Source organism: Mustela putorius, unplaced genomic scaffold (genome assembly GCF_011764305.1).
Source record: "Mustela putorius furo isolate JIRA1106 unplaced genomic scaffold, ASM1176430v1.1 tig00000139_pilon_pilon_pilon, whole genome shotgun sequence".
NCBI classification, from domain to species: Eukaryota; Metazoa; Chordata; class Mammalia; order Carnivora; family Mustelidae; genus Mustela; species Mustela putorius.
The window spans coordinates 9,489,261-9,514,143 of record NW_025421293.1 but is presented as its reverse complement, the minus strand read 5'-3'; the positions used below and the strand labels follow the sequence as shown (position 1 = coordinate 9,514,143).

Sequence of the window (24,883 nt, the reverse complement as noted above, 5' to 3'; positions counted from 1 at the left end):
TTTCCAAGCAGAGAGAAGAAATAGCACCTCTCTGCATAGTGACAAAGATGTAAAAAGAAAAGCAAAGGATGGAAGGAGCCTTTCTGGTGGGAATCTGAGGCCAGGAAGCGGGGGGAGGGGGGGAATGAATCCGCACACACCTTATCTCCAGATTCAGCCAAACCAGGCCGAGGGTAGGGTGGGCGCAAAGACCCCCCACCCAGTGCAGGGGAAGGACACAGGCATCCTTCACTGGCTGTGCGGGGTGGCAGGCAGAGGGCAGAACTCCCCAAGTGCAGGTGCCCAGCCTCACAAGATACCATGTGGTCACTGTAGTCTTTGCCAGAGAAGGGGGGGCTCCTGCACCAGGCTCCCGTCATGGTCATTTGATCCTCCCCAGGTGGAGAAACAACGCAGCGACCTGGCCCGGGACCTTGAAGACCTCAGTGACAGACTGGAAGAGGCTGGGGGAGCCACGTCTGCTCAGGTACCATCCGACCCAGGAACCCCAATTCCTGTTTGCCTGCAGGGAGAAAAAAAATTGCTGGATGATGAGCAGTGGGGAAAAAAAAATACAGAATTTCGGGGGCTAACTTGAGGAGAAAACAATAATAAAGAGGCAAGAGAGGGGCTGGTTTGGTCCCCTTTATCTTGGGGCTCCTTAGCCCAGTGGTGTTGACAGAAGCAGCCCCGGACTGAAGGCAGAGGGCGGGCACTGTGCAATTCGTGTTTATAGAAAATGTGAGCTGCAGTGAGGCCAGCAGATCAGGGGAGGACTGCCACTAAAGAGGGTCTGTGACAGTTCCCAAGAAGGGGGTCATGCCATGCAGGACCACACAGGGGAGCACGAAGGTCATCAGGAGGCAAGGGCAGAGGGAAATTGTACCCGAAAGCTTCTACTATCATTTCTCAGGGAAGAACTGGGGAGGCAGAGTAAGCAGGCTTAGGATGGGCTAGTTTGGATAATTCCAGCAGGCTCTAGGGCACAGGGGCTGTCCCCAGTTGTCTGGTACCTGGCCATGGGGGTATTGAGGGCAGGCAGACAATGGCTGAGAGGGTGAGAACCCCATAGAGGAGGGATTGGAGAAGAGAGCAGGCTCTAGATTGGTTGCTTTGCTTTGGAAATTTGGTTGTTTGCCATCTCTAGAAATTACCTAACCCTGGGCGGGGGGGGGGGGCTGTCCTTCCAGATTCAGCGAAGTCCCAGATCTCAAAGCATCAGAATATAGAACATGAGGACCTGGTTAATACAGGGGGTGACCCCACACTCCCAGGGCTGGAATCCAAGCTGAGCCTCTGGTCTGGGATGCATCTTCTTCCAATTCACATAAAGGCAGAAGAGACTGGCAGAAGACACTTGAAACTCTCCTTCTAATTCCGTGTTGTTAGGTCTCTTACAAATGTGGACCCTAGGTCAGAGCTGAGAGCAGGAATGTGGATGGTGTCCCTTAGCACTAGAAGGCTCCCTGGACTCCACGTCCTACCCCCTCACCATCTGGCCACAGTCTGCTTGCTGTGGAGGGACCTGCTGAGCTGGTGCCCTGCTGCGGTCAGGGTCCCAGGAGGAAAGGCATTAAGAAGGGATGATGTCTAGCGATGCAGGGAAAGTGAAGGGAACAACAGGATTCTGAGCACCAGGGGGATGGGGCTGTGTGACATGGGGAGCCATGCAGAAGGGGCTGCTTGGTGGGCTCCTTCTGGAGGCTCTGGGGGAGTGTGTCCAAGGCCTCCTTTGTGGCGGCTGGTGGGTTGCCGGCAGACTCTGGTGTTCCTTGCTTGTAGCTGCATCAGTCCATCCCTGCCTCCATGGTCCTGTGGCCTTCTTCTCGTGTGTCTCCCTGGATCCAAATACCTCTCCTCTTAGAAGGACTTCGGGCGCCCTCCTTAATCCAGTTATGGCATTTTAACTTGTTTATATCTGCAAAGACCCTGTTTCCAAATAAGGTCACCGTCACATGTATTTGGGGTTAAGAATTGAGCGTATCTTTTTAGGAGGCACAACTCAAGGCACAATGCTATCTAAATGAATGTGGTGGGCAACCCACCCAAAGGCTCAGGATGGATATTTCCATAAAGACCTCCTATCAGTGGGGTGCAGAAATAGCGGGGGACCACTGGGCAGGTGGTCCACGTCCAGCCTCAGGAGGCCAGTGCCGATCGGTTCTGCTAAATTCTGCTTCTCCTCTCCCAGATTGAGCAGAACCGCAAGCGGGAGGCAGAGCTGCTAAAGCTGAGGCGGGAACTGGAGGAGACGGCCCTGCAGAGTGAGGCAGCGGCGTCCACGCTGCGCAAGAAGCACACGGACTCGATGGCCGAGCTGACCGAGCACGTGGAGAACCTGCAGAGGGTCAAGTCCAAACTGGAGAAGGACAAGCAGGTCATGAAGGCTGAGATCGATGACCTCAATGCCAGCATGGAGACTGTGCAGAAGTCCAAGGTGAGGGTGGACCCCCACAGAGCCACAGGGGAGTGCCCCAGTGCCCAGCCGCTTTGCAGATATTTCGCCAGGTTCATAACCTAACTGTGCCTCGGTTTCCTCATGGTTAAAATGGAGACATTAAGAATCTGTACTCCATAGTGCTGTTGGGGGGGCTACAATTGTCCCTGGCATATAAGAAAAGCTCAATAAATATGAGCTATTAAGATGACCATTACATTAAGACGACTGCATCCTCAAGGAGCTGGGAGACTAGTAGGATAAATGCATACATCCCTGCAATGAAAAAGGGATAAGTGGCAAGAGGGAAGAGCAAGTAAGCCATTCAACATGCATTTACCAAGCATCGGCCATGTGAGAAGCATCCTTGTGACATGAGGGAAAGGGGGGCTCCAAAGGTGAGCAGGGAGGATGCCTTGGGGTCCCCAGTTGCAGCCAAGTACTACTCCACACTTCAGGCACTCATGAGGTATCGTCACAGATCCTACTTTATCTGCAGATCCCTGCACTATGCTGGTATTTTTTTCTTAAACTGACCCATTGCATTTTCTTACTGGGTGAGGTCTGCAGGGGTCCGGAGTAACCATAAAATGGAGATGAGCCAGAGAGTGAGGGTCTGTGTGCCAACCCAAAGATCAAGGCTTATGTTGGTAGACATGGTGAGCTGGGGCGGGGTGGGAGGGAGATCATTCTGAGACAGGGACATTCTAGAAGGACTAGCAGGCTATATGGGAGGCTGCACTAGGGGAACCCAGGTGGGAAGCAGGGAGGGCCTGTTCCCCGTTTCCCCACTGGGCTCATTCCTCCCGGGCAGATGAATGCTGAGGCCCACATCCGAAAGCTGGAAGACAGCTTAGCTGAAGCCAATGCCAAGGTGGCTGAGCTGGAGCGAAACCAAGCAGAAATCAACGCCATCAGGACCCGCCTGCAAGGTGAGCTGGCCACAGCCTACAGCTTCCTGAGGCCCCGCGCATGGAACAGAATGAGGATCCTCAAGGAAACTGAAGGAGTGGCTGGGTCTTCTTCCCAGGGCTTTCTCAGCCTTGGAAAATTCGCATCCCCTGTGATGTGACAGGAGATTTGATTATACCCACTGAGTGTTTCAAGTATCATCTTTACAGCGGCAAACGGGGAACACTATTCAAAGCATTTCCCTCCCAGTTCTGTCAACCACCCTGGGAGATCAGCAGGAGGGGCAGCAGACACAACTCAATTTTTAAACATTTTAAAACATGACCTGCATACTAACAGACAGTGAGCATGTGTCACTAATGAAGGAGCCGGGAAACGGCAAGCCTGCCTTCAAAGGGCATTTGAGGGGCAGAGATTTACACAGTTGGTTGGGAAAGGGATGCCTTAGATAACTTTGCTAAGGTGGACCCAAAGCCTGTTAACGTCTTACAACACAATAATCCCGCAACCTCTGGATTTGGTTGGTTTTTTTTGTTTTTTGTTTTCTTTTTTCTTTTTTTCTTTCTTTCTCTTTTTTCTTTTTCTTTTTTTTTCTTAAACCAGAAGAGCTCCTTTGCATCTCTAGGGCAAAAATGATTTGCAACTTATCACAATTCACTTAACATCTAACTTTGCAGAGGCCAGACTCTGATCTGCGGTAACAGCAAGACAAACAACCACGCTATTCCCTGAGAGAAGGAAACTCTCCCTAGACAGGCCAGTCAGACAATGTTGCAGGACGACACCAGGGAACCGGCTGGCCTCCTGTGGCCTTATTTCCCACATTCTGAATACTTCCGAAAATCAATATCCCCATTTGACAGATAAGAAAAGGGAAGGTCAGTGAGATGAGGTAACTTGCCACAAATCTCGAGAAACCCTTGCTCGTCCTCTCTGGCTCATGCACACCTTCCTGGCCTCCGGCCCCAACAATCAGTTCACAGACAACAAAAGTGTAGGTTTGGAGACCGTGACAATTAATTTTTCAAAGTAAACACTCTCTGCCCCACTGTTTCCTTCGAACCGCTTTGCTGTATCTCATGCCAGGGGCTGGGACTTCGTGATCAGAAGCCCCGTACCCCATGCAGGACGCCGGAAGTTGGCGGTGCTTGGACAATTTCACCCAATATTTCTCCCATCCCCTTCTCACCCAGCTGAAAATGGGGAGCTGAGCCGGGAGTATGAGGAATCCCAGAGCCGGCTCAACCAGATTCTGCGGATAAAGACATCCCTGACGTCGCAGGTGGACGATTACAAGAGGCAACTGGATGAAGAATCCAAGGTTGGTTTGGGGATGGGGTTGGGGTGACGGAGCTGTCCCTCTGAAGAGTTACAAGTTATAAAGTTGTAGAAGGAACATGAAAAATATGATTCAACAACAAGTTAAAAAGTTAACTACAAGATTGTGGTGTGCCTCTTACTGCAATGTTGGTCCAACATGGTATGTGTCTGAGGGATGGCCCTGGCGGCCATAGGGACCATCAGGGCCTCTGATGGTCTCGGCTGGTCCCCACAGTCTCGAAGTGCGGCCGTGGTGAGTCTCGCCAACACCAAGCATGACCTAGACCTGGTGAAAGAGCAGCTGGAGGAGGAGCAGGGAGGCAAGTCGGAGCTGCAGCGCCTCGTGTCCAAGCTCAACACTGAGGTGACCACCTGGAGGACCAAGTATGAGACAGATGCCATCCAAAGGACCGAGGAGCTGGAGGAGACCAAGTGAGGGTCACCCTGTACTGCAAGCACGGAAGGCTGGGGTGGGGGCGGTGCTGGGGGTCTGACCACATCAGCCACTGCGGCGGCCAGGAACACAGCCAGGAGAAGGCAGTTCTCAGGCTCCTCTTAAAAAGGGGTATGCATGTCTGGACAGCAAAGGCCACTCTGTGCCCTCAGCAGAATACCCAGCCTTTGGGTTTCCTCTTCAAGGCTCTCTACGGCCTCTGCCCTAAAATGCTCAGGGCTGCAGGGAGGTCAGGAGCGGGGTCTCCAGCTCCAGGCAGGGCTTCTCTGCCCCTAAGTGCTTGGGAAGCTTCCACAGGTCTGGTGGGTCTGGGGCAGGGCCTCTGGGTGATGCTGGGAGGACACGAACCACACTCAGCGGAAAGGGCCCTCACTCTGCCAGTTCTCCCACTCTGTGTGAAATGCCCTCAAATCTTGTGACCTTTCTTCCTCGTTTGCAAACTAGGGAAGTGGACACTCTGCTTGATAGGCCTGAGGAAGTAAGAGTGGACACATGAATGTGGATCTGAGCCACCTTCTTGTATAGGAACAGGCTGACTTGGTTGCCCATGGGTGTGTGTGAGCCATCCTGCAGCAGGCAGGGAGGGGACGCCGGCCTGCTTGCTGGGGCCTCCTGCCCACTGGGATTTGTGGCGAATAGACAGCAATAAGCACAGTGGGCTCCAGCTGACATCAATCTCTTATCAAAAGCTCTTTATACATTGATCCTAAATCTACATCCTACAGCTCCCCACTTCCTGCCCTCTAGCTCTTTCCTATTTTCTGTTGAGAGCATCTAGGAGCCGCCTGGTCCCACTCCAAAGCTCAGGAGACCCCCAGACTCCCCAGACCCCTGCAAGGTCCTTGTCCTCTTCCTCTGCTCGTGTGTCCCCTTCCCCACCTTACTTTCTCCACGGTGCTTACGTCTCTGTGTCTATCCCCCTTCTAGAGCAGAAGTTCCATGAGGGCAGAGGTCTTGGTCTATTTCTCTAATGCCTAGAATGATACCTGACCCAGAGCAGAAAAATGAATGGACGGACGGATGGACGGATAGACGGACAGTGACTGCTTTCCTCTAAACACTCTCCATTTCATTCGCATCTTCTCCGCTGTGGCGCCAGAGCTCAGCACTACAAACCCAGCCCCCAGCCCAAGGGCTCCTGTATGTTTCCCTGACAGGCCTTTCCCTGTGCCCTCGCCCACAGGAGGAAACTTGCCGCCAGGCTCCAGGAAGCAGAAGAGGCAGCCGAAGCTGCCCAGGCCCGGGCTGCCTCCCTCGAGAAAAATAAACAGCGACTCCAGGCAGAAGTCGAGGACCTCACCATCGACTTGGAGAAGGTCAGGGAGTCAAATAATCACTGGATCCAAGGGACCCAACGGAGTTGGATAAAATGATCACATGCCTGGACTTAGCAAGAAGAAATGGGGTCCAACAGGAGGGAGCACAGGGTCTGGATTCGGGCCCCCTGGACACAGGCCCCCATCCGATCTTAACACTCAACGGGCCACTATTCTATTTAGGTCTGTGATGAGGACAAAACTTAGTCCCAGGAAATCAGGCAGCCAGTCATGTCTCTGTTCCCCTTTTCCTCATGCAAACCACATCCAATACACTTTGTGTGGCTAAGTATTCTTGTTTGCATCCCAGGTTCAGACAGATCTGCAAGTCTCTGGGCCAGATTAAATACGATTTCCACTGGCACACAGCAGCCTGGTCCTGGTCTAGATAGGGCATATAGGCAGAGGATCATATCCACGTGAGAATAGTCCCAAAACCTGATAACCTTTTGCTCCCTCACCCCCTGCAATTAAGAAATTAAGCAGAAATTTACAAATTCCAATGTTGCAACACAGCAAATACATACTTGCCAGACAGTTATGAAAAAAGGTGAAAGGCCTATGAAAAGTAAGATCTGAGAAATATCAGCTTTGGTTCACAAGAAAAAGAACCACCAAACCCATGCCTGAGTTGGAGAGTAACACATAACATATATTAGTAAATTACAGAGAAATAAGCTATGGAGAGTTGGGTGAATATTTTATTTATTTATTTATTTAAAAATATTTTATTTATTTATTTATTTATTTGAGAGAGAGAGATAGAGAGAGAGAGAGAGAACACACAATCAGGCAGAGCGGCAGGCAGAGGCAGAGAGAGAAGCAGGCTCCCCACTGAGCAAGGAGCCCGATGGGGGACCTGATCCCAGGATCCTGGGATCCATGACCTGAGCCGAAGGCAGTGGCTTAACCAACTGAGCCACCCAGGCATCCCTGGGTGAATGTTTTAAATCTGGTAAGGCTGCTGTGGCCCAGATCCCTCATTTTACACCTAAGAAAACCCGAGCCCAGGACGGTAAGATGGACTGCCGAAGGTCATACGTCTTATAGTAGATGTGAGGGGTGTGGCTCCTTCCAGACTCCCTGCCCCGTGCTGGTGCCGTACATGTGGAATCATCTCCCAGACCTCAAGAAGTCTGTGGTCACCACAGTTAACTGGGGACGGGCAGGGAAGCTGGGGAGGAGCACTGAGGAGGGGAAGGGGCTGGAAAGTCAGACCCGCGGAGACCAGCCCCACCTCTCCCTAGGCCAATGCCGCAGCCGCTGCCTTGGACAAGAAGCAACGGGTCTTCGACAAGATGCTGGCCGAGTGGCAGCAGAAGTGTGAGGAGCTGCAGGTGGAAGTGGACAGTTCGCAGAAGGAGTGCCGCATGTACATGACAGAGAGCTTCAAGATCAAGACTGCCTATGAGGAGTCCCTGGAGCACCTGGAGTCCGTGAAGAAGGAGAACAAGACTCTGCAGGGTGAGTCTGCGGACAGGGACAAAGACTCAGGCGGGGCCTCCTTCCTCCTGAGCGTGTCATGGCTTTGAGCACCCGGCACTTGGTAGACACCCGATAAATACATACTACCAACACCTTGTAGAAGCACTCGGGCACTCAGCAGCAGCATTTCAAGCAGGCGAGGCAATTAACCTTTCCGTGCCTCAGTTTCCTCACCTGTAAGTTGGGGATATGATGTCTTCCTTGTAAGATGGGTGTGAAGATGTGTGAAATCTTCACTCAAGAGAGTGGCTGGAACAAATAGGGGCTCCGCAGAGCCCTTTGTGTACGGAGCCCTTACATCTGTCATACGTACATAATATACATACACATGTAAGAATATTTTTTAGGATTTTTATTTATTTATTTTTAAGAGAGAGGAGGGAGAGAGGGGGAGTGTGCCCAAGTAGGGGTGGGGGCAAGAGGGAGAAGCAGACTCCCTGCTAAGCAGGGTACCCAATGCGGGCCTCGATCCCAGAACCCCAGAACCAAGACCTGAGCTGAAGGCAGACACTTAACCGACTGAGCCACCCAGGTGCCCTACGTGTATGATTTCTTACGTATCGGAGGCTTCAGGCTGGAACTTCATTCTGTTAGATACTCTTGGAAGAATGCTATCTGTTGAGGGTCATTTCGCCATTCAGAGATCAGACTGCTTTATTTGCTTTTATGGCAGGTGCACGTTTCTAATCCCCAAATCAGTTGCGTGAGAGATGTCTGTATTTTTATTTTCAAGAGCTGTTTTGGGATCCCTGTTCTGCTGAGCAGCAAATGAAATCAGTCAATACAGGGTTTCCTCCATTCAGGTTAGGTGCCTGATTGTCCCCCAAATCTGCCCAAGATCCTAGAAGTCCCTCCCTGGGGAGCTGTCAGCTTACAGGGGAGAATCGTGAGAACCCAGCATTTGAGATAGGAAGGATCTGCATTTGTAACCTCAGAAGTCTAAGTACTAGAGGACTTGAACGTAAATACATGAGTTAAGACTGGGGAAGAACAACCAGAACACCCAGACCAAGACTGCCAGGACCAGGAGATGGCAGAAAATAGGAAGGTGATGATGAGGCACTGCTGAGGGGCCCTGCTGAGGGGCCCTGCCGATGGCCCAGGGCCCTGCCTCCACTTCTACTCCATTCCCCACCCACACCCTCGCACCAGCTCCTGGTGCAGATGATAAAACTCCCTGGTAACCTAGGGGTTTAGAGGGATATGCACCTCACCTGGCAGATGAAGCACAGGTGAGAACAAAAACTTGTAACGTAGCCTCAGCCTGGTGGAAGCCACAGAGGAGAGTGGCCAAACAGCCTGCCTGGGCTGAGAGGGGGTGAAGCAGCATCACAGCGCTGCTGGTTGTCCCAGAGCAGTCCGGTGGGGAATGTTCTGGAAACCGCCACTATGTTCAGGTGACAGGTGATGGGAAGCCATGTGGGCTACAGGGTGTCTATGAGGGACACCAACAGCTGAGACTTGGATGATGCCCTGAACGTGCTCTCTAAACCCCACCTGGAACTTAGAAACCCAGGTGGGGAGACCTTGGATTAAATGAGATTTCTCTGAACTCAGAGGGGCTTGATGTAGAAATGGAGCTTGGTCACAGGTTAATCAGGACACTTGCATTTTTCTGGACACCTCTGGCTGTGGGCTGAGATTTGTGACCGCTCCAAGCAACTAGGTCCCTATGGGTTCCTCTGGGTGGGCGAGAGAGGTCTCCCAAATGAGGAAGGAGATCTGAAAGGCTCTAATCATCCTGCCTTTTCTTTTGAGGTTGGTTTTCAAACCTGGTGGTGGGGAAGCAGAGGGGAGAAGGGGCTCCCTGAGAAAAGAAGGCTTCACAGTCCCGGGGAGTCCTGGCCACTGGCCCCAAAGCTGCTCTGTGTTTGTTCACTCTTCTCTGGGCTTCAGTCTCTCAACTATAAAATGAGGAGCTTGAACCCACTGTTGTCCAATGTCCAAGCTCTGATACTCCATGAGTCTATGACTTGGGAGTATGTTGTTTCTCTTTAGATACAGTGAGGCTAGGAGTGCCGGCTTCTGCCCTGACGTTGCATTGTCCATGCCACATGCGATGACCCTGGGAAGCTGGTGGTCCTCATGTGTCTTATTAATGAGAATATTCCTTCCTCAGAGGAGATAAAGGAACTGATTGATCAGCTGGGTGAGGGAGGACGGAGTGTGCACGAGCTGCAGAAGTTGAAGAAAAAATTGGAGATTGAGAAGGAAGAACTCCAGGTGGCCTTGGAGGAAGCTGAGTCTTCCCTGGAGGTAACCACATGGTCGTCACCTGGGAGGCTGGACCCCTGGCCAGGGACCACGCACCTACTTGGCCAGAAAGTCTGATGTTTATATTCCCGGCAGGTTGAAGAGAGCAAGGTGATTCGAATTCAGCTGGAACTGGCTCAGGTGAAAGCTGACATCGACCGGAGAATCCATGAGAAAGAAGAGGAATTTGAAGCTACGAGGTATGGGGCTAAGGCAATGGGAGGCTGACTTGAGGTAGCATGATGGAGTAGAGTCCAGAAACCTAGGCCTCTGCCGCCCACTAGTCACGTGACCTTGGGCAACTTAGGCGAATACTTTGAAATATGGTACTTAAGTGATCACAAAACCCCATGAGATAATAACCCATAACAACTCAAAAATGGACAAAGGACTTGACTAGACATTCCTCCAAAGAGATATACAAATGGCCAATAAGCACATGGAAAGATGCTCACTATTACTCATCCTTACGGAAATGCAAATCAAAATTACAATGGCATACAACCTCATACACATTAGGAAGGCTACAATCCAAAACACAGAAGATGACAAGTGCTGGCAAGGATGTGGAGAAACTGGAACTCTTGTGCACCTCTGGTGGGAATGTAAAATGGTACAGCTGCTGTGAAAAACAGTATAGAGGCGCCTCATGAAATTTAAAGTAAGATTAACATATGATCCAGCAATTCTACTTCTGGGTATCTACCCAAAAGAATTGAAAGCAGGGTCTTGGAAAGAGATTTCTACACCTGTGTTCATAGCATTATTCAGAAGGGCTACAGCATGAAAGCAACCCAAATGTCCACTGACAAATGAATGGATTAAAAAGATGAGTTATGTGCATACAATTTAATTTTTTAAAGATTTTATTTGAGAGAGAGAGCACATGCACATGCATGAGTTGAGGGGAGGGACAGCAGAGGGAGAGAAATAAGACTCTTTGCTGAACACGGAGCCCAGTGCAGGGCTCAACGCAGCTCTCCATCTCCAAACCCCGAGATCATGACCTGACCCTGAATCAAGAGTTGGAAGCCCAACTGACTGAGCCACCCAGGTGCCCCCATACAATGGAATTTTATTCAGCCTTAAAAAGGGAGGAAATTCTGACACCTGCTATAATATAGATGAACCATGAGGACATTATACTAAGTGAAAAAAACCAGTCAGGAAAGACAGATACTGTATGATTCCACTTACAGGAAGTACTTAGAGCAGTCATGGTCATAGAAACAGAAAGCGAGGGGCGCCTGGGTGGCTCAGTGGGTTTAGCCTCTGCCTTCGGCTCAGGTCATGATCTCAGGATCCTGGGATCAAGCCCCGCATCAGGCTCTCTGTTCAGCAGGGCTCCTGCTTCCCCCCCACCCCCCGCTCTCTCTCTCTGCCTACTTGTGTTCTCTGTCAAATAAATAAATAAAATCTTTTAATTAAAAAAAAAGAGAAAGTGGAACAGTAGTTCCTGGGGGAAAGAAGAATGGGGAGTTCGTGTTTAACGGGGACATGATTTGAGGTTTATAAGATAGAACGAGTTCTGGAGATGGATGTTGGCAATGGTGGCATAGCATTATATATTTAATACCACAGGACAGTGCACCTAAAAATGGTTAACATAGGAAATTTCATGAAATGAGCATTTTCCAACAATAAAAAAATTAGGAAAAAACCCCTGTGAGATCAGTGCAACTGTCCCATCTAACAGATGTGAATGATGATGGCTTCCTCATCCCAGCTCTGGGGTGTGGGGAAGATTAAATGAGAAGGTAGATATGAAATACATTGTAACCTGTGAAGCCACACAGCTATGTTACTGTTAACATTCATGAACCTTCAGAGAACATCCACCACATCATGGAAAAAAATTGATCTCTTGGGGTGCCAAGGAGTGCTGGATTTGGAAATTCCTTTTCAATCCAGTGTCCTCTGGTGCTGCTTGAGGTTCTAAGAAATTTTTAGACTCAGCACTAGGTTCTGGTTTACAGAAATATGATTTGTTGTGATTCTGAAAAGATCAACACACTTGCAACTGTCCACATTGGCACCCTTCCTGAACTGCCTGTCTGAAATCTCTCCGCACTGTGGCTTCCTGAGTTTACAACATCGCCCACAATCACTCCTGCAGGACGTAGGGAGCCACTGGGGAGAAAGGCCTCATGATTCTGCAGCCATCAGGCTAAATGAGACCCCCACCCTAAATACCTAGCTATGCCACTATGTGGTGTGTGCATGTGTGCATGCACATGCATGTGTAAGAGAGAGTTTACAACACATTTGAGATATAATTTACATACAGTGTGCCCATGGCAAGGAAAAAATTGAATGGAGTTTTTTAAAAAAAGATTTTATTTATTTATCTGACAGAGAGAGAGATCACAAGTAGGCAGAGAGGCAGTCAAGGGGAGGGGGGGAGCATGCTCCCTGCTGAGCAGAGAGCTCAATGTGGGGCTTGATCCCAGGACCCCGAAATCATGATCTGAGCCAAAGGCAGAGGCTTAACCCACTGGGCCACCCAGGGGCCCCAAATTGAATGGTTTTAAGTTGTGCAATCATCACTACAAGTTTAGATAAACCCAAGATAAACCCATATCCCTTTGCAGTCATGCCCCCATAACTCCCTACCACCCCCACTTCCAGCCTGAAGCAACAACTAATCTAGCCAATGATTTTCTTTGGACTTGCCTATTCTGGACATTCCATGTAAGTGGAATCATACAGTATGTGATTCTTTTTGACTGGCTTTTTTCAACAGAATGTTTTCAACTTCATCCATGTTGGGGCATGTGTCAGGAAGTATTTCATTCCTTTTTATTTTTTTTATTAAAAAATTTTTTTATTTGACAGACAGAGATCACAAGAAGGCAGAGAGGCAGGCAGAGAGGGAGGAGGAAGCAGGCTCCCTGCTGAGCAGAGAGCCTGATGCAGGGCTCAATCCCAGGACCCCGGGATCATAGACCTGAGCTGAAGGCAGAGGCTTTATTTAACCCACTGAGCCACCCAGGCGCCCCTATATTTAACTTTTTGCAGAACTGTCAGGTTATTTTCCAAAGCAGGTGCATCATTTTACATTCCCAGTGTTAAGGACCGCAGTTTCTCCAGATCTTCTTCAACATTTATCATTATCTTCTTTATCACCGTCATCCCAGTGGATGTGAGGTAGTATCTCACCATGGTTTGGAATTGTGTTTCCATTATAGCTAACGATGCTGAGCATCTTTCATGTGCTTATCCGTCGCTTCTATATCTTGTTTGGAGAAATGTCTATTCTAGTCCTTGGCCCATTTAAAAAACCAGATTGTCTTTTTATTGTTGAGTTATAAGTGTTCTCTATATATTCTGAATACTAGACCCTTCCTTTATCAGATATATAATTTGTAACTATTCTCTCCCATTCCGTGGGTTGCCTTTTAACTTTCTTAATTTTATTTAAAGATTTATTTTTTCCAGAGAGAGAGAGAGAATGTGTCTGTGCATGAGCTGGGGGAGAGGGAGAGGGAGAGAATCTCAAGCAGACTCCCTGCTGAACAGGGAGCCTAGTGCAGGACTCTATCCCAGGACCCTGAGATCATGACCTGACCCAAAATCAAGACTTGGGACATTTAACTGACTGAGCCGTCCAGGCACCCCTCCTTGTCACTTTCTTAATGATACCCTCTGAAGCCCAAATGTTTATAATTTTGATGAAGTTTAATGTATCTGTTTTTCTTTTCTTTGGTAGCTTTGTATTTTAGGTATCATATCTAAAAACCCATTGCCTAATCTAGTCACAAAAATTTCTGTCTATGTTTCCCAGATTAGCTAAGAGTTTTATAGCTTCAGCTCTTACATTTAGGTCTTTGATCCATTTTGAGGTAAGTTTCATAGAAGGTGTGAAGTACGGGGTCCAACTTCATTCTTTTGCATGTGGATATCCAGTCGTCCCAGAATCACTTTCTGAAAAGACTTTTCTCTCCCTACTGAATGGTCTTAGCAACCTTGTTCAAAATGAATTGACTAGGATTTATTTCTGGATTCCCAATTCTACTCCATTGATCTATAGGTCCGCCCTTATGCCAGGACCACAAAGTCATCTTTTTTTTTTTTTTTTTTAAAGATTTATTTAAGAGAGAGAGCACAAGCAGGAGGGGCCGAGGGAGAGGGAGAGGGAGAGGGAATCTCAAGCAGATTCCACACCAAGCACAGAGGCCAACAAAGTGCTCAATCTCACAGCCCTGAGACCATGACCTAAGATGAAACCGAGAGTACAATGCCCAACATTGCTACCCAGGCACCCCCACAATGTTGTGATTACTGCAGCCTGGTAGTAAGCTTTGAAATTGGGAAGAGTGAGTCCTCTAATTTGTTCTTTTCCAAGATTGTTTGGTTATTCTGTGTCCCTTACATTTCTATATAAATTTTAGGATCAGCCTGGCAACTTCTGCAAAGAAGTTAGCTGGGATTCTGGTAGGGATTGCAGTGAATCCCACCTAGACAACATGAAGTCTTCTGATCCATGAACATGAATGTCCTTCCATTTATTTAGATCTTCTTTAATTTTTTTTTCAACCTGTTTTATATAGTTTTTCTTGAATTTACTTTTTAAGTCAAAGTGAATCAAAATTTTATTCCCTTCTGAGAATGTTATACCTCCTCCCATGTTTAGAAATTGAATACATCTCAAAGTGCTGCAAATCCAGTAATGTGCAAGCACGTGGAAGGTGTTCCCGGTGGAGCAGAGGTGAACAGAATGTGGGGCAGGACACAGGATCTTTACATGCTACCCATTTGTTTCCCTCAATGAAACAACTGTTTTTTGGACATCTGAATTACCTCCTCTGGTCCCCTTCTGTGGAAGGAGATTAGTACAGGTTATATGAGGGCTTTGTGAAAATGTTCATTATATTGATTACAGTAAATTAAATATAGTAAACACAATCAAGCGATGACTGCTGTTTTAAAGAGAGACCTAAAACTGACTCGTATGGCCAAGGCTCACATTTTGTCATTTAAAAAACAGGCTAGCATTTGGGTTTCAATCCTGACTCCATGACGTGCTAAATCTCTCGCATGTTTTTTGTCATCGTGGAGCCTCAGTTTCCTTGCAAGGCTGTTTCTCATGTTAAATGATTTGAGATCCCAAAAGATAGGTGGTAAACATTAACCTTTGTTTCCCAAACCACAATGCTCCCCCACTTACATGTTTAAGGGGAGATACAGTCTAATTTCAAATATGGTGGCCATATCCATGTTGAAGCTCTCAGACCTCTTTAGCAAGGGTTAGCACACCCTGACCAGTGGGCCCAGCATGCCAAAGCCTTCTCTGTTTGGACTTGCAGGAAGAACCACCAGCGCGCAATTGAGTCACTGCAGGCCAGCCTGGAGGCAGAGGCCAAGGGCCGGGCAGAGGCGCTTCGGCTTAAGAAGAAGATGGAGACGGACCTGAATGAGATGGAAATCCAGCTAGACCACGCCAACAAGAACAACAGCGAACTTGTAAAGACACTGAAGAGGCTGCAACAGCAAATCAAGGTAGCAATCTGGGAGGAGGAAGAACTAATCACAAAGTTAGCCATTCCCAAGTTTACAGGCTTCCAGGAAGCTGACTGTGCATGTCTGCAGCTGGGACAGAGGCACGGAAGTGACAACGGGGGGAGGCTGACAGTCCAGGGAACAGGAGACCTGGGGACTGCATACATGAGAGGCCCCAGCCACAAAAGTCCATATCCTGGACCACTGCAAAGAGGGAAGAAGATAGGAAAAGAGAGAGTTTGGCCTGTCTTAGTTTTTAAAGTCATTTTTTGGTTATTAAAAGTGAATTTAGGCACAGAAAAATGAAGAACATAATACACTATTAACCACCACTCTCTTTAAGTAATAAACATAAACAGAGTTGAAGTCTTCCTTTAACCCTCTCCATCATCAGGCTTGTCTTTCAAGCCTCTGTAGCTGGATGTACGCATTCAACACATGGTTATTAGAGACCCGCCTGGTCTAGGCACTGTATTAGGTCTAGGAAATACAAGAATGGACACAACAAACAGACATCCCTGCAGATAGGCAATAAATAAATAAATAAAACTCGTATTAAAAAAAAATGATAGTCACTCTAGAGAAATAGTAGGACCAGGAGAAGGGAGATGTGGATTAGCCCGCAGGGGTAATGAAGCCTTGGCTTCATGCTAACCGCCCACTGGACAAATTCTCTGGATGCTTGGGCCCTGGCCAGCTAGGCCTCAACCAGACGGTAAACTCCCCAAGGGCAGGTCTACACCTTGCACTCTCTTCTTCTGTGGCCTCCACCTCCCCAGCCCTGCACCCCACTGCCCCGGCTCCCTGCTGAGCCTGGTCCATGAAGATCCGGGCACCCTAAGGCCTGGCCAGCCCCAGGCGGTGCCAGGGCCCAACAGGTGGGCTCAGGCTAGGTTCTCTTGCCCCCCAGGACCTGCAGATGCAGATGGACGAGGATGCTCGGCAGCACGAGGAGCTGCGGGAGCAGTACAACCTGCAGGAGCGGCGCCTGAGCCTGCTGCAGACCGAGCTGGAGGAAGTGCGCTCCAGCCTGGAGGGCAGCGAGCGCTCCCGCAAGCTGCTGGAGCAGGAGGTGGTAGAGATCACAGAGCGGCACAACGAGGTCAACATCCAGGTAGGATGCTGGCTTCCTGGGGGGGTGCTAGGCAGACCCACACTTGGGGCACTGGGACAAGCCAGGATTGTGCCCAGATCCTGTGGACTCCCTTCAGAACAGAGGAGGATAGTGTCCCCACTTGGGAAATCCTCAGAACTCACCTGCGGAGACTTGACTTGTTATGGCAAGAAGCCCCTAATGTAAAATGTACATCTTAACCATTTCCAGTGTGTGCAGGCTCACTGTTGCTCAGAGCTTTCCAAGACTCCTAGACTCTCCCCTGGAGATTCTGATCCAGTGGGTCTCTGGTGGGACCTCAGAAATCTAAACTTTTAAATTCAAACTCCTCAGGAGATTCTGATGACTTAGCCAATTTCAAGGATCACCATTATCTCTAGTGTAGCTGAGGACAGAACTTCGGAACTGGAAGGGATCTAGAATATTCCAAAGTCTGACATTCACTTTTCAGATGAAAAACCATGACCCATGGTCAACAGTGGGGACCCTTATCTCCTGCTGGTGGTAACACCAGTATGGCTGATAGTGCAAAACTTTAGCAGCACAGCTTAATTCTTACTAAGCATCTTATGTGAATTCACCAAAAGAAAAAAATGTGCATGGGACATATAGGAATTATAACCCTATTTTAGAGATAAGACCAAAGCCTAGAGGTAAAGAATTTATCCACGTAGGTGGAAGTACCAGGGCTTAAACCTGGGTTTTCCCAGCTCTGAGTTCAGGATTGTTCTAGAGCTGCCACCTACCCCAGGCCTAAATGACATTATTCTTGGACTCCTTGTGACATAAGTTCTGCTCTAAAACCCAGAGAAAAATGCAGGCAGAGACCTACCCCAGGCAGAAAGCCCAGGGCCATCTCCTGTTGGGGGGCACTGGCAAATGTGTCTGGGAGAGGGCTGTTTTTCTTTCCTGGACACAGGAAAGCTACGCAGACTTCCGGCTCACAGCGATGTCTTCATTTTCCCCTCCAGAACCAAAGCCTCCTGGTAGTGAAGCGCAAGTTGGAGTCAGATGTCCAGCGCATCTCCAATGAGCACGAGGAGCTCATCAGTGAGTTCCGCTCGGCTGACGAGAGGGCCAAGAAAGCCATGACTGACGTAAGTGTGGACACTGCCTGGTCCTGGTGGAAAAGGCCTGGGCACCCCACCCCACCCCTCAAGGGTCACTACACATAGGTACCTGCCAGTAGGACTGTGGTCCTTGCTCTGAGGAGTCTGGAGGCTTTTCTGAAAGCCCAAACAGATGAAAGTAAGGAATAATTACAAGTTACACATGACCATGTGAGAGATCAGCAATTGAGGCCTAGGGCTTGGGTCAAAGAAGCTACTGAAAGTAGGGTTTTCTGGGCAGGCCTTCTGGCAAGGAGCAGTGTTAGACCAGCCTTGAGGAGAGTGTTAGTGAAAGGAAGATGGGTCTCATGTCAGGGGGCTCAGGGGCAGATTCAGCAGGACATGCTGCCAGTGGTTTTGCCCCAGTGTCCCTTTGGGGACTCACACAGCTTTGAGAGGCAGAAACCATAGACCCCACTTTAAAGATGCGGGAATACAGACCTCATCACCTGGTTCCCTGCACTTGTTCGAAATGCCAGGAGCGCAGGATATTGCTGGTCTTATTTGGCACTATGTCCGGAAAGCACACACCCATACCCGGTATGCAGATTTTCTATGAATACTTGTGGAATGAATGAACGCGAGCATGAGAGGGTAAAATGACTTGCTGAAGGCCACACAGGGGCCGGATGCAGACCTTCATCTTCCTCTTCCCGATCTGTGCTCTTCCCACCCTCTGTGCTCTGTGCCTCATGGAAGAGACAGCAAGGAGGGCCTGGAGATCCCCAGGCTGGTGGAGTCTATGGACTAAGAGGCCTGGCTGCGAGTGCATGAGCCTGCCTCTTCCCCTTTCACTCAGGGGGACCCAGGAGCATGGGGTACCTCCTCTACCAAAACCCAGCAGCACATCAAACCCAAGGGTTTCCTTGTCCACCACTCGGTCTTCCAGAGACCAGCGGACAAGGTCCCGCATCTCTCAGAGGAACTGAGACTGCACAGGAACCCAGTTCCAGCTCCCCACTCTTCTCCTGTCCCACAGGCGGCCCGCATGGCAGAAGAACTCCGGCAAGAGCAGGACCACTGCATGCACCTGGAGAAAATCAAGAAGAACTACGAGATCACCATCAAAGACTTGCAGGCCAAGATGGAGGAGGCTGAGCAGCTGGCCCTGAAAGGAGGGAAGCGCACGATCATGAAACTGGAAGCCAGGGTGAGGCCACCCCTGAGCTGAGCCAGAAGAGAGAAAGGGGACCTGTGGCTGGGCAGGGGCCTTTTCCCAAAACCATCATGCCCAGAGCTTGATGAGGAATTGGGTTACTCAGATGCTGGGAAGGAAAAAGAAGTTGAGACAAGAGCCGTAATTTATTTAGGTCTCCTTTCCCCCAGAATGTGCTTCGCCTGCCCAGTCTATTTCCAACATTGTTCCCCCCTTATTACTTTCTTAAAACAAGCCTCAGTCTTCACCCGTGGGGTGTCAGAGCTAGAGGGGCCATGAGGTCGGTCACCTTGTCCGGCCTCGGCCTCCCTGACTTCCCAGAGGAGAAAACTTTAGGGTCAGGGAAAGGGACCCATATGACAACCACAGCAAGTGTGTGAAAGGCAAAAGCCACCTGACCCTCCTGGCCAGGGCTTGCCTGCTCTTCTCCGAGGAGGAAGTGGACATGGCAGCCGTGACACCCCCACCCAAGGCCACTGAGCTCCCAAGTCCAAAAACCTGCATTCCCTCAGCCATGTTCCTCTCTTCTCCCCCAGATCAAGGAACTAGAGACAGAGCTGGACGGTGAGCAGAAACAGCACGTGGAGACCGTCAAGACGCTGCGGAAGAATGAGCGCCGCCTCAAAGAGCTCGTCTTCCAGACCGAGGAGGACCACAAGACCAACCAGCGCATGCAGGAGCTGGTGGAGAAGCTGCAGAACAAACTGAAGGTCTACAAGCGGCAGATCGAAGAAGCGGTAGGTGCCCACTGCGCGCCCTTCATACGCCGTCCCTTCTCAGCCCAGGTCTCAAGACTTGGTTAGAATTAGCCACAGGGAAGGAATCTGCTACTGGCCAAAAGATGACCCCTGAGAGCTTTATGTCCATGGTGCTTCATTCTCACTATTCTGTTGGAAGCAGACTGACACCACACACTGGAGATAAGAACATGTAGAAAATGAAAAGATCCCCTAAGAACACCCGTGCTAAACCCACAGCAAGCTGTGCTCTAAAACCGGGAAGGTCTTGGCGGCCTTTGTCCTGCTTCTACTGCCCCTTGTGGTCTCTGCCAGGATAACTTCTCTTTCCTGCTCCTATTGTTACATGCAAGACCCTTTCCTTATTTGATCCTCCCAATACAAGGCGGGAAGACTGATACTCTTAATCTATTTCACAGGTGAGGAAACAGCCCAGAGTGGGATATTTATGTGATGTTAGTAAATGTTAAAATCGAAGTTAAATGGTTAGCAAAGGATGACTTCGAGTCTCAACCCCAAACCACAGGTCCACCTATTGCAGCAACCATGCCTCTACCCCCACCCCAACATAGATATTTGACCCTGCCTTTGCTCACTGCCAATTCTGGGGCTACCGCACGGAATCCATCAGCCACCCACACAACCAACGCCTTTCCCAAAAGGCTCGATAAAGACCAGGCTGACAGTTAATATGGTTCTAACCAAAGCAGCACTATGACTCTCTTGAGGGAGATGACGGGATGGGAGGTGAGTGCTGGCGGCCAGGGACTGCGCTAAATCCGCATCTTTCATAGTGGGGCACCACTCGCTGACATCTAAAGCCACAAATGACAGAAGCAGCCACAGAGTCATTTTACTTGGAAATAAGGGTGTCAAGGACAAAAAAGAATCAGCTAAAAGTACTGGACGGCTGGACTCTCATGCGTCTGTGTAGAACTGATAACGATGCACATTTAAGCAGAAGCAGCCAGGTTTACACCGTTTTCCACCATGCCTTTGTCGCAGGAGGAGCAGGCCAACCAGACCTTGGCTCGCTACCGGAAGACGGTGCACGAGCTGGATGACGCCGAGGAGCGGGCTGGCATGGCAGAGACCGCCCTGAACAAGCTGCGCACCAGACACCGCGTGGCCGGCAAAGGCATCACGTCTGTGGAGATCATCCAAGTGTCCAAGACCGGCTCCTCCAAAACCCTTTCCGAGGAATGAGGGTCTCCACCTCCTAGCCCACAGCCAGTAGGTATGGACTCCACTCGCAATGCCCATGCTCCAAAGTTCCCTTCCCTGACCATACTTTGCTCCTTCTGACTTCGATGCTTCCTGTGTGCCCTGATCTCATGCAGTGGGAGTTCCAAAGCTTTCCCGTCTCTTCAGCGGCAATACTCACTCTGCATTCCCAAAGCCCTCAGGCATGGTGCTGTCCACCTGTAACACAGGGTCCAGAGGTCATGATGCTTCCCCATCTGGATGGAAGCTCTTAGAAGGCAGTTTCCATGTCTGATGCCACTTGACATCAGGCCTGGCAGACAGGTGCTAATGTTTGTTTCCACTGGACAACCGTAAGGACGTTTCCAAGCTTACAGCCAATGTGTACTTCCCGTCTTTCACATCTCCACAGTATCATTATTCCTAAGGATTTCATCAATACTGGTTGAATTTAGACTTCTTACATTAATAATAATAATAATAATAATAATTAGTTGCTGCTACTATTTCTGAGCACTGTCCCATAGGGGACAATGTAAAATAGTCCTTTCTTTATTTTCTTTCATTCAGAAGCAACTGAGAAAAAAAAATAGGAAACAAACATATAAAAGTCAAAATGCTAGTCTTATTATAATTCTAGATTAAGAATTTAATGGGTATCCAACCTGGTCATCCTTGTATTTCACCCCAGAATTTAAGGCACTTGCAAAACTGAACCGCCACAGCCCTGCTCCATAAGGAGCAGCCCCTACTCTGAGGGGAGGGATGACCAGAACTCATCAAACCTACAAGCAGATCCAAAAGGAGAGACCAGATGGGGGGGTCATCCCTTCCTTCCTGGTTCCTGCTTCCAAACACAGGATAAATCACTCCCCTTCCCATGAGTTGAGCAAGGGAAAGATGAGGAAAGTGGTGAAGAACACTATTCCAGAGCAGTGGTTCCATAAAAACGTGGTCTTTTTGACCAGCAGCAATATCAGCATTACCTGGAAAATTACTAGACATGCAAATTCTTACACTTCACACCAGACTTACTGAATCAGACATTATTGGGAGATGGGCCCAGCATCTGTGGTTTAACCAGCCCTATGGTGACCAGATGTGTGATCAGGTGTGTTAGAACCAACGCTGTAGCAGAAATCTCTCCTTACAGAAACACAGAGCCAGGGAACAGAAGTTTCTCCTACTTTTACCAGAACTAGGCACACGGTAATGTTTCTCACTATCTTATTTATCCTATGGTAAAGAGATACATAAATATCTCCATTTGCCACATGAGGAAGATGAGCTCAGAGTTTAGTGACTTGCTCATGGTCATACAAGCCCTGTGCTATGGAAAGGCAAACTGTCTTCTATTTTGATTACTATGGAGGTGAATAAGGCTGCCCTCTGTTTAGGATTAAACAGAACACTCAAGATCAAGGATTTGGTTTAGGTTGGGAGGAGATGGAGCTGAAGTCTCAGTGTACAATGGTCCAAACTCTATGGATTATGGGCATTCTTTTCTGGCCTTGTGCTCAAACATCCGGACAGATCAGCCCCTGTGAGGGTAAGTTTCCCCACTCACAGCTCTCTTTCAGTACTGGGTCAGTTTGCGTTTTAGTCCAAAGTGATAACCCCACTGAGCTTAGAATTCAAGCCGAGCCTTTTCTTACCATTTGCTTAGGGAGGAAACAAAAGATAGGAGATACTCTTTTTCTTAATTCTCTAACTCTTAAATAATGGTTAGAAGTCAAGAAGTTAAGGAAACCAAAGGCTTGCCTTTGGATGAATATACCATTAATGTATAACCATCTCCTCTTGGGGCAAAACCCTGCAAGGGGTCCCATCTGTTGAACTTTCACCTTGGCGGGGGCTACCCAGGAGGCTTCCTGTGCCACCTAGACTCAGGGGGTACTTCAGTCCTTCCACCTGCTAAGTCTCAGCCTCCAGGATTAGTTATCTAATCCCGGAAAGGATTAGATCTGTTAGGAAACAGATCCTCTGCCCTGGCTTGGTGACTGTATATTCCTGGGGGGCTGGTCTTGATTCAACAGTTCTGTCTCCAAACCACAAGGCCAACCATCCTGCCAACAGCACCCAAGTGTGACGAGGCTTTTTTTTTTTTATCCCATTTCCCCTTGTTGGTCACAAGGCTAGACACATCATCAGTAGCCATGAGATGTCTTAAGCAAATTAGTACATGAGTCAACACTCAGCCAAGACCCCACAAGAGTTTAATTTTCCAAAGTGGCTTTAAATTCAGTCCCACAAATACTGACCAAACTCAGTATTTGCCTGGGATCAAGGCCCACATTGGGCTCCCTGCTCGGCAGGAGACCTGTTTCTCCGTCTCCCATTCTCCCTGCTTCTGTTCCTTCTCTCTCTGTCAAATAAATAAGTAAAAAAATCTTAAAAAAAAAAAAGTTTAAGAAAAGTCTAAGGCAGTGCCACTCAATGAGTGGTCCATCTGTTACCTGCCCAAGATAACAAAAGTACAGAAATGGAGAGGAAGTTTATAGACATTTTTACAGCAATTGATACAGCCATGACATCCAAATACATGATCAAAGTATTTTATAAAAGCATTTGTTTCTTATATTAAGTAAAATGAATGATTGGAAATTTACAAGAGTAAGTAAAATTAATCCCTCACCAGATAAAGAAAGGAATTCCAGATAGAAGACCCAATATATGCCAAAGTGCAGAGGTCAGATCCATACAAGGGAACAGCATGACTAGGACAGAGGCGCTCAGGAGGAGGGGACAGTGCTGGAAGTGGTGGGAGACAAAGCTAGCAAGACAAGCATGCATGAGGTTGGGAAGGACCTCACGGGGTACAAGTATTCTATAATTTCCCTAAGGAAATCTTGGTAAGTTTTTAAATCCATGTGTGGGATGTGATGAGCAGTAGCTTTTCTTTCTTGGGAAGACATATCACAATGGAAAAACAAGCCTGTGGGCCCCTCATGAGATGCGGCAGGCAGGCCCGTGGTGAGTACTGTATCCAAAGGGACCGTACTCCAGCCCTCTCGATGACCTGTATGGAGTCCAGGCCCAAAGGTGTCTCTAAACCTTTACAAACTCATACAGAATGGACCAGTTATGACCCAATAATGGTGTCCATTATGAGGAAGGAAGCCTGTGCAGCAGCAGCAGCCCAGGCATCCAGAGGACATTGTTTCTCTAGCAAGAAGGAAGCAAAGATGTCAGAACTCTCAGCTCTGATCTACAAGGTTTTTCTCACCCTCTCTCTTTTTTTCTTCCAGGGTGACACAGATCTCAACAGCAGACCATTAAGTGGAAAAACATGAAAATAGAAAAACTGGATATCCTGAGAATGTTTACTATGCAAGAGAAAGTGCAAGCCAGAAAGAGACAAGTGCTACAGAATAAAGATAGCTGTGGGGGGAAAGGGTTTGAGGGTGTAAATACTCAGCCATTAGAGGAACTAAAATTAATGTGGCTTCTCTGAGACCGCCTAAGCTGTGTAAGCACTTGGATAACAGTAACAGTGGGTCTGTTTTAGTTGAGATCCTACATGTTCACGTCAAAGACAGAATATGTAATGTCTGTGTGCCCTGGCTGTTTTCTAGAAGTAATTCCTCATGTGGACAATTTTAATGCCCTGTCCCAATGCAGCATAAATAAAATAAACATGGAAAATGGACTGGAGATTGTTTGTAAGTGAAGAAATACTATTTTTCTAAGGCCTCCCAAATCCAAAGGCAATTTTTACAATATGTCAGAATTCTGTTTTATCCCTATAACCTAGTTCACAGTCTTACTTCTATTGGAAACCATGAGAACTATGCCATCTTGGTGAGATCCACTGCAAATTTTGAAAAGGTGGGTCAGAGATATGAAGACTAACCAAGATTCATAAAGCTGAGAAAACTACAGAATCCCTGAATGGATCTTAAAGGATCC

The 24,883-nt window shown here is 48.5% G+C and overlaps 1 protein-coding gene across 1 annotated transcript in view; it reads left to right on the top strand.

Annotated features, from left to right (window-relative positions):
• LOC101694595 (myosin-16) overlaps positions 1-24,609 on the top strand; it is a 60,131-nt gene extending 35,522 nt beyond the window's left edge. The window contains exons 28-43 of the mRNA XM_004774950.2: positions 380-466; positions 2,171-2,416; positions 3,231-3,348; positions 4,522-4,649; positions 4,884-5,080; positions 6,286-6,418; positions 7,666-7,882; positions 10,023-10,159; positions 10,253-10,356; positions 15,463-15,655; positions 16,566-16,769; positions 17,741-17,866; positions 18,858-19,028; positions 19,571-19,771; positions 20,777-21,008; positions 24,223-24,609. Coding sequence (XP_004775007.1) covers positions 380-466; positions 2,171-2,416; positions 3,231-3,348; positions 4,522-4,649; positions 4,884-5,080; positions 6,286-6,418; positions 7,666-7,882; positions 10,023-10,159; positions 10,253-10,356; positions 15,463-15,655; positions 16,566-16,769; positions 17,741-17,866; positions 18,858-19,028; positions 19,571-19,771; positions 20,777-20,977 — 2,463 coding nt within the window. The 3' untranslated portion in view covers positions 20,978-21,008; positions 24,223-24,609. The remainder of the gene's footprint in view (positions 1-379; positions 467-2,170; positions 2,417-3,230; positions 3,349-4,521; positions 4,650-4,883; positions 5,081-6,285; positions 6,419-7,665; positions 7,883-10,022; positions 10,160-10,252; positions 10,357-15,462; positions 15,656-16,565; positions 16,770-17,740; positions 17,867-18,857; positions 19,029-19,570; positions 19,772-20,776; positions 21,009-24,222) is intronic.
• The last annotated feature ends 274 nt before the right edge of the window (positions 24,610-24,883 follow it).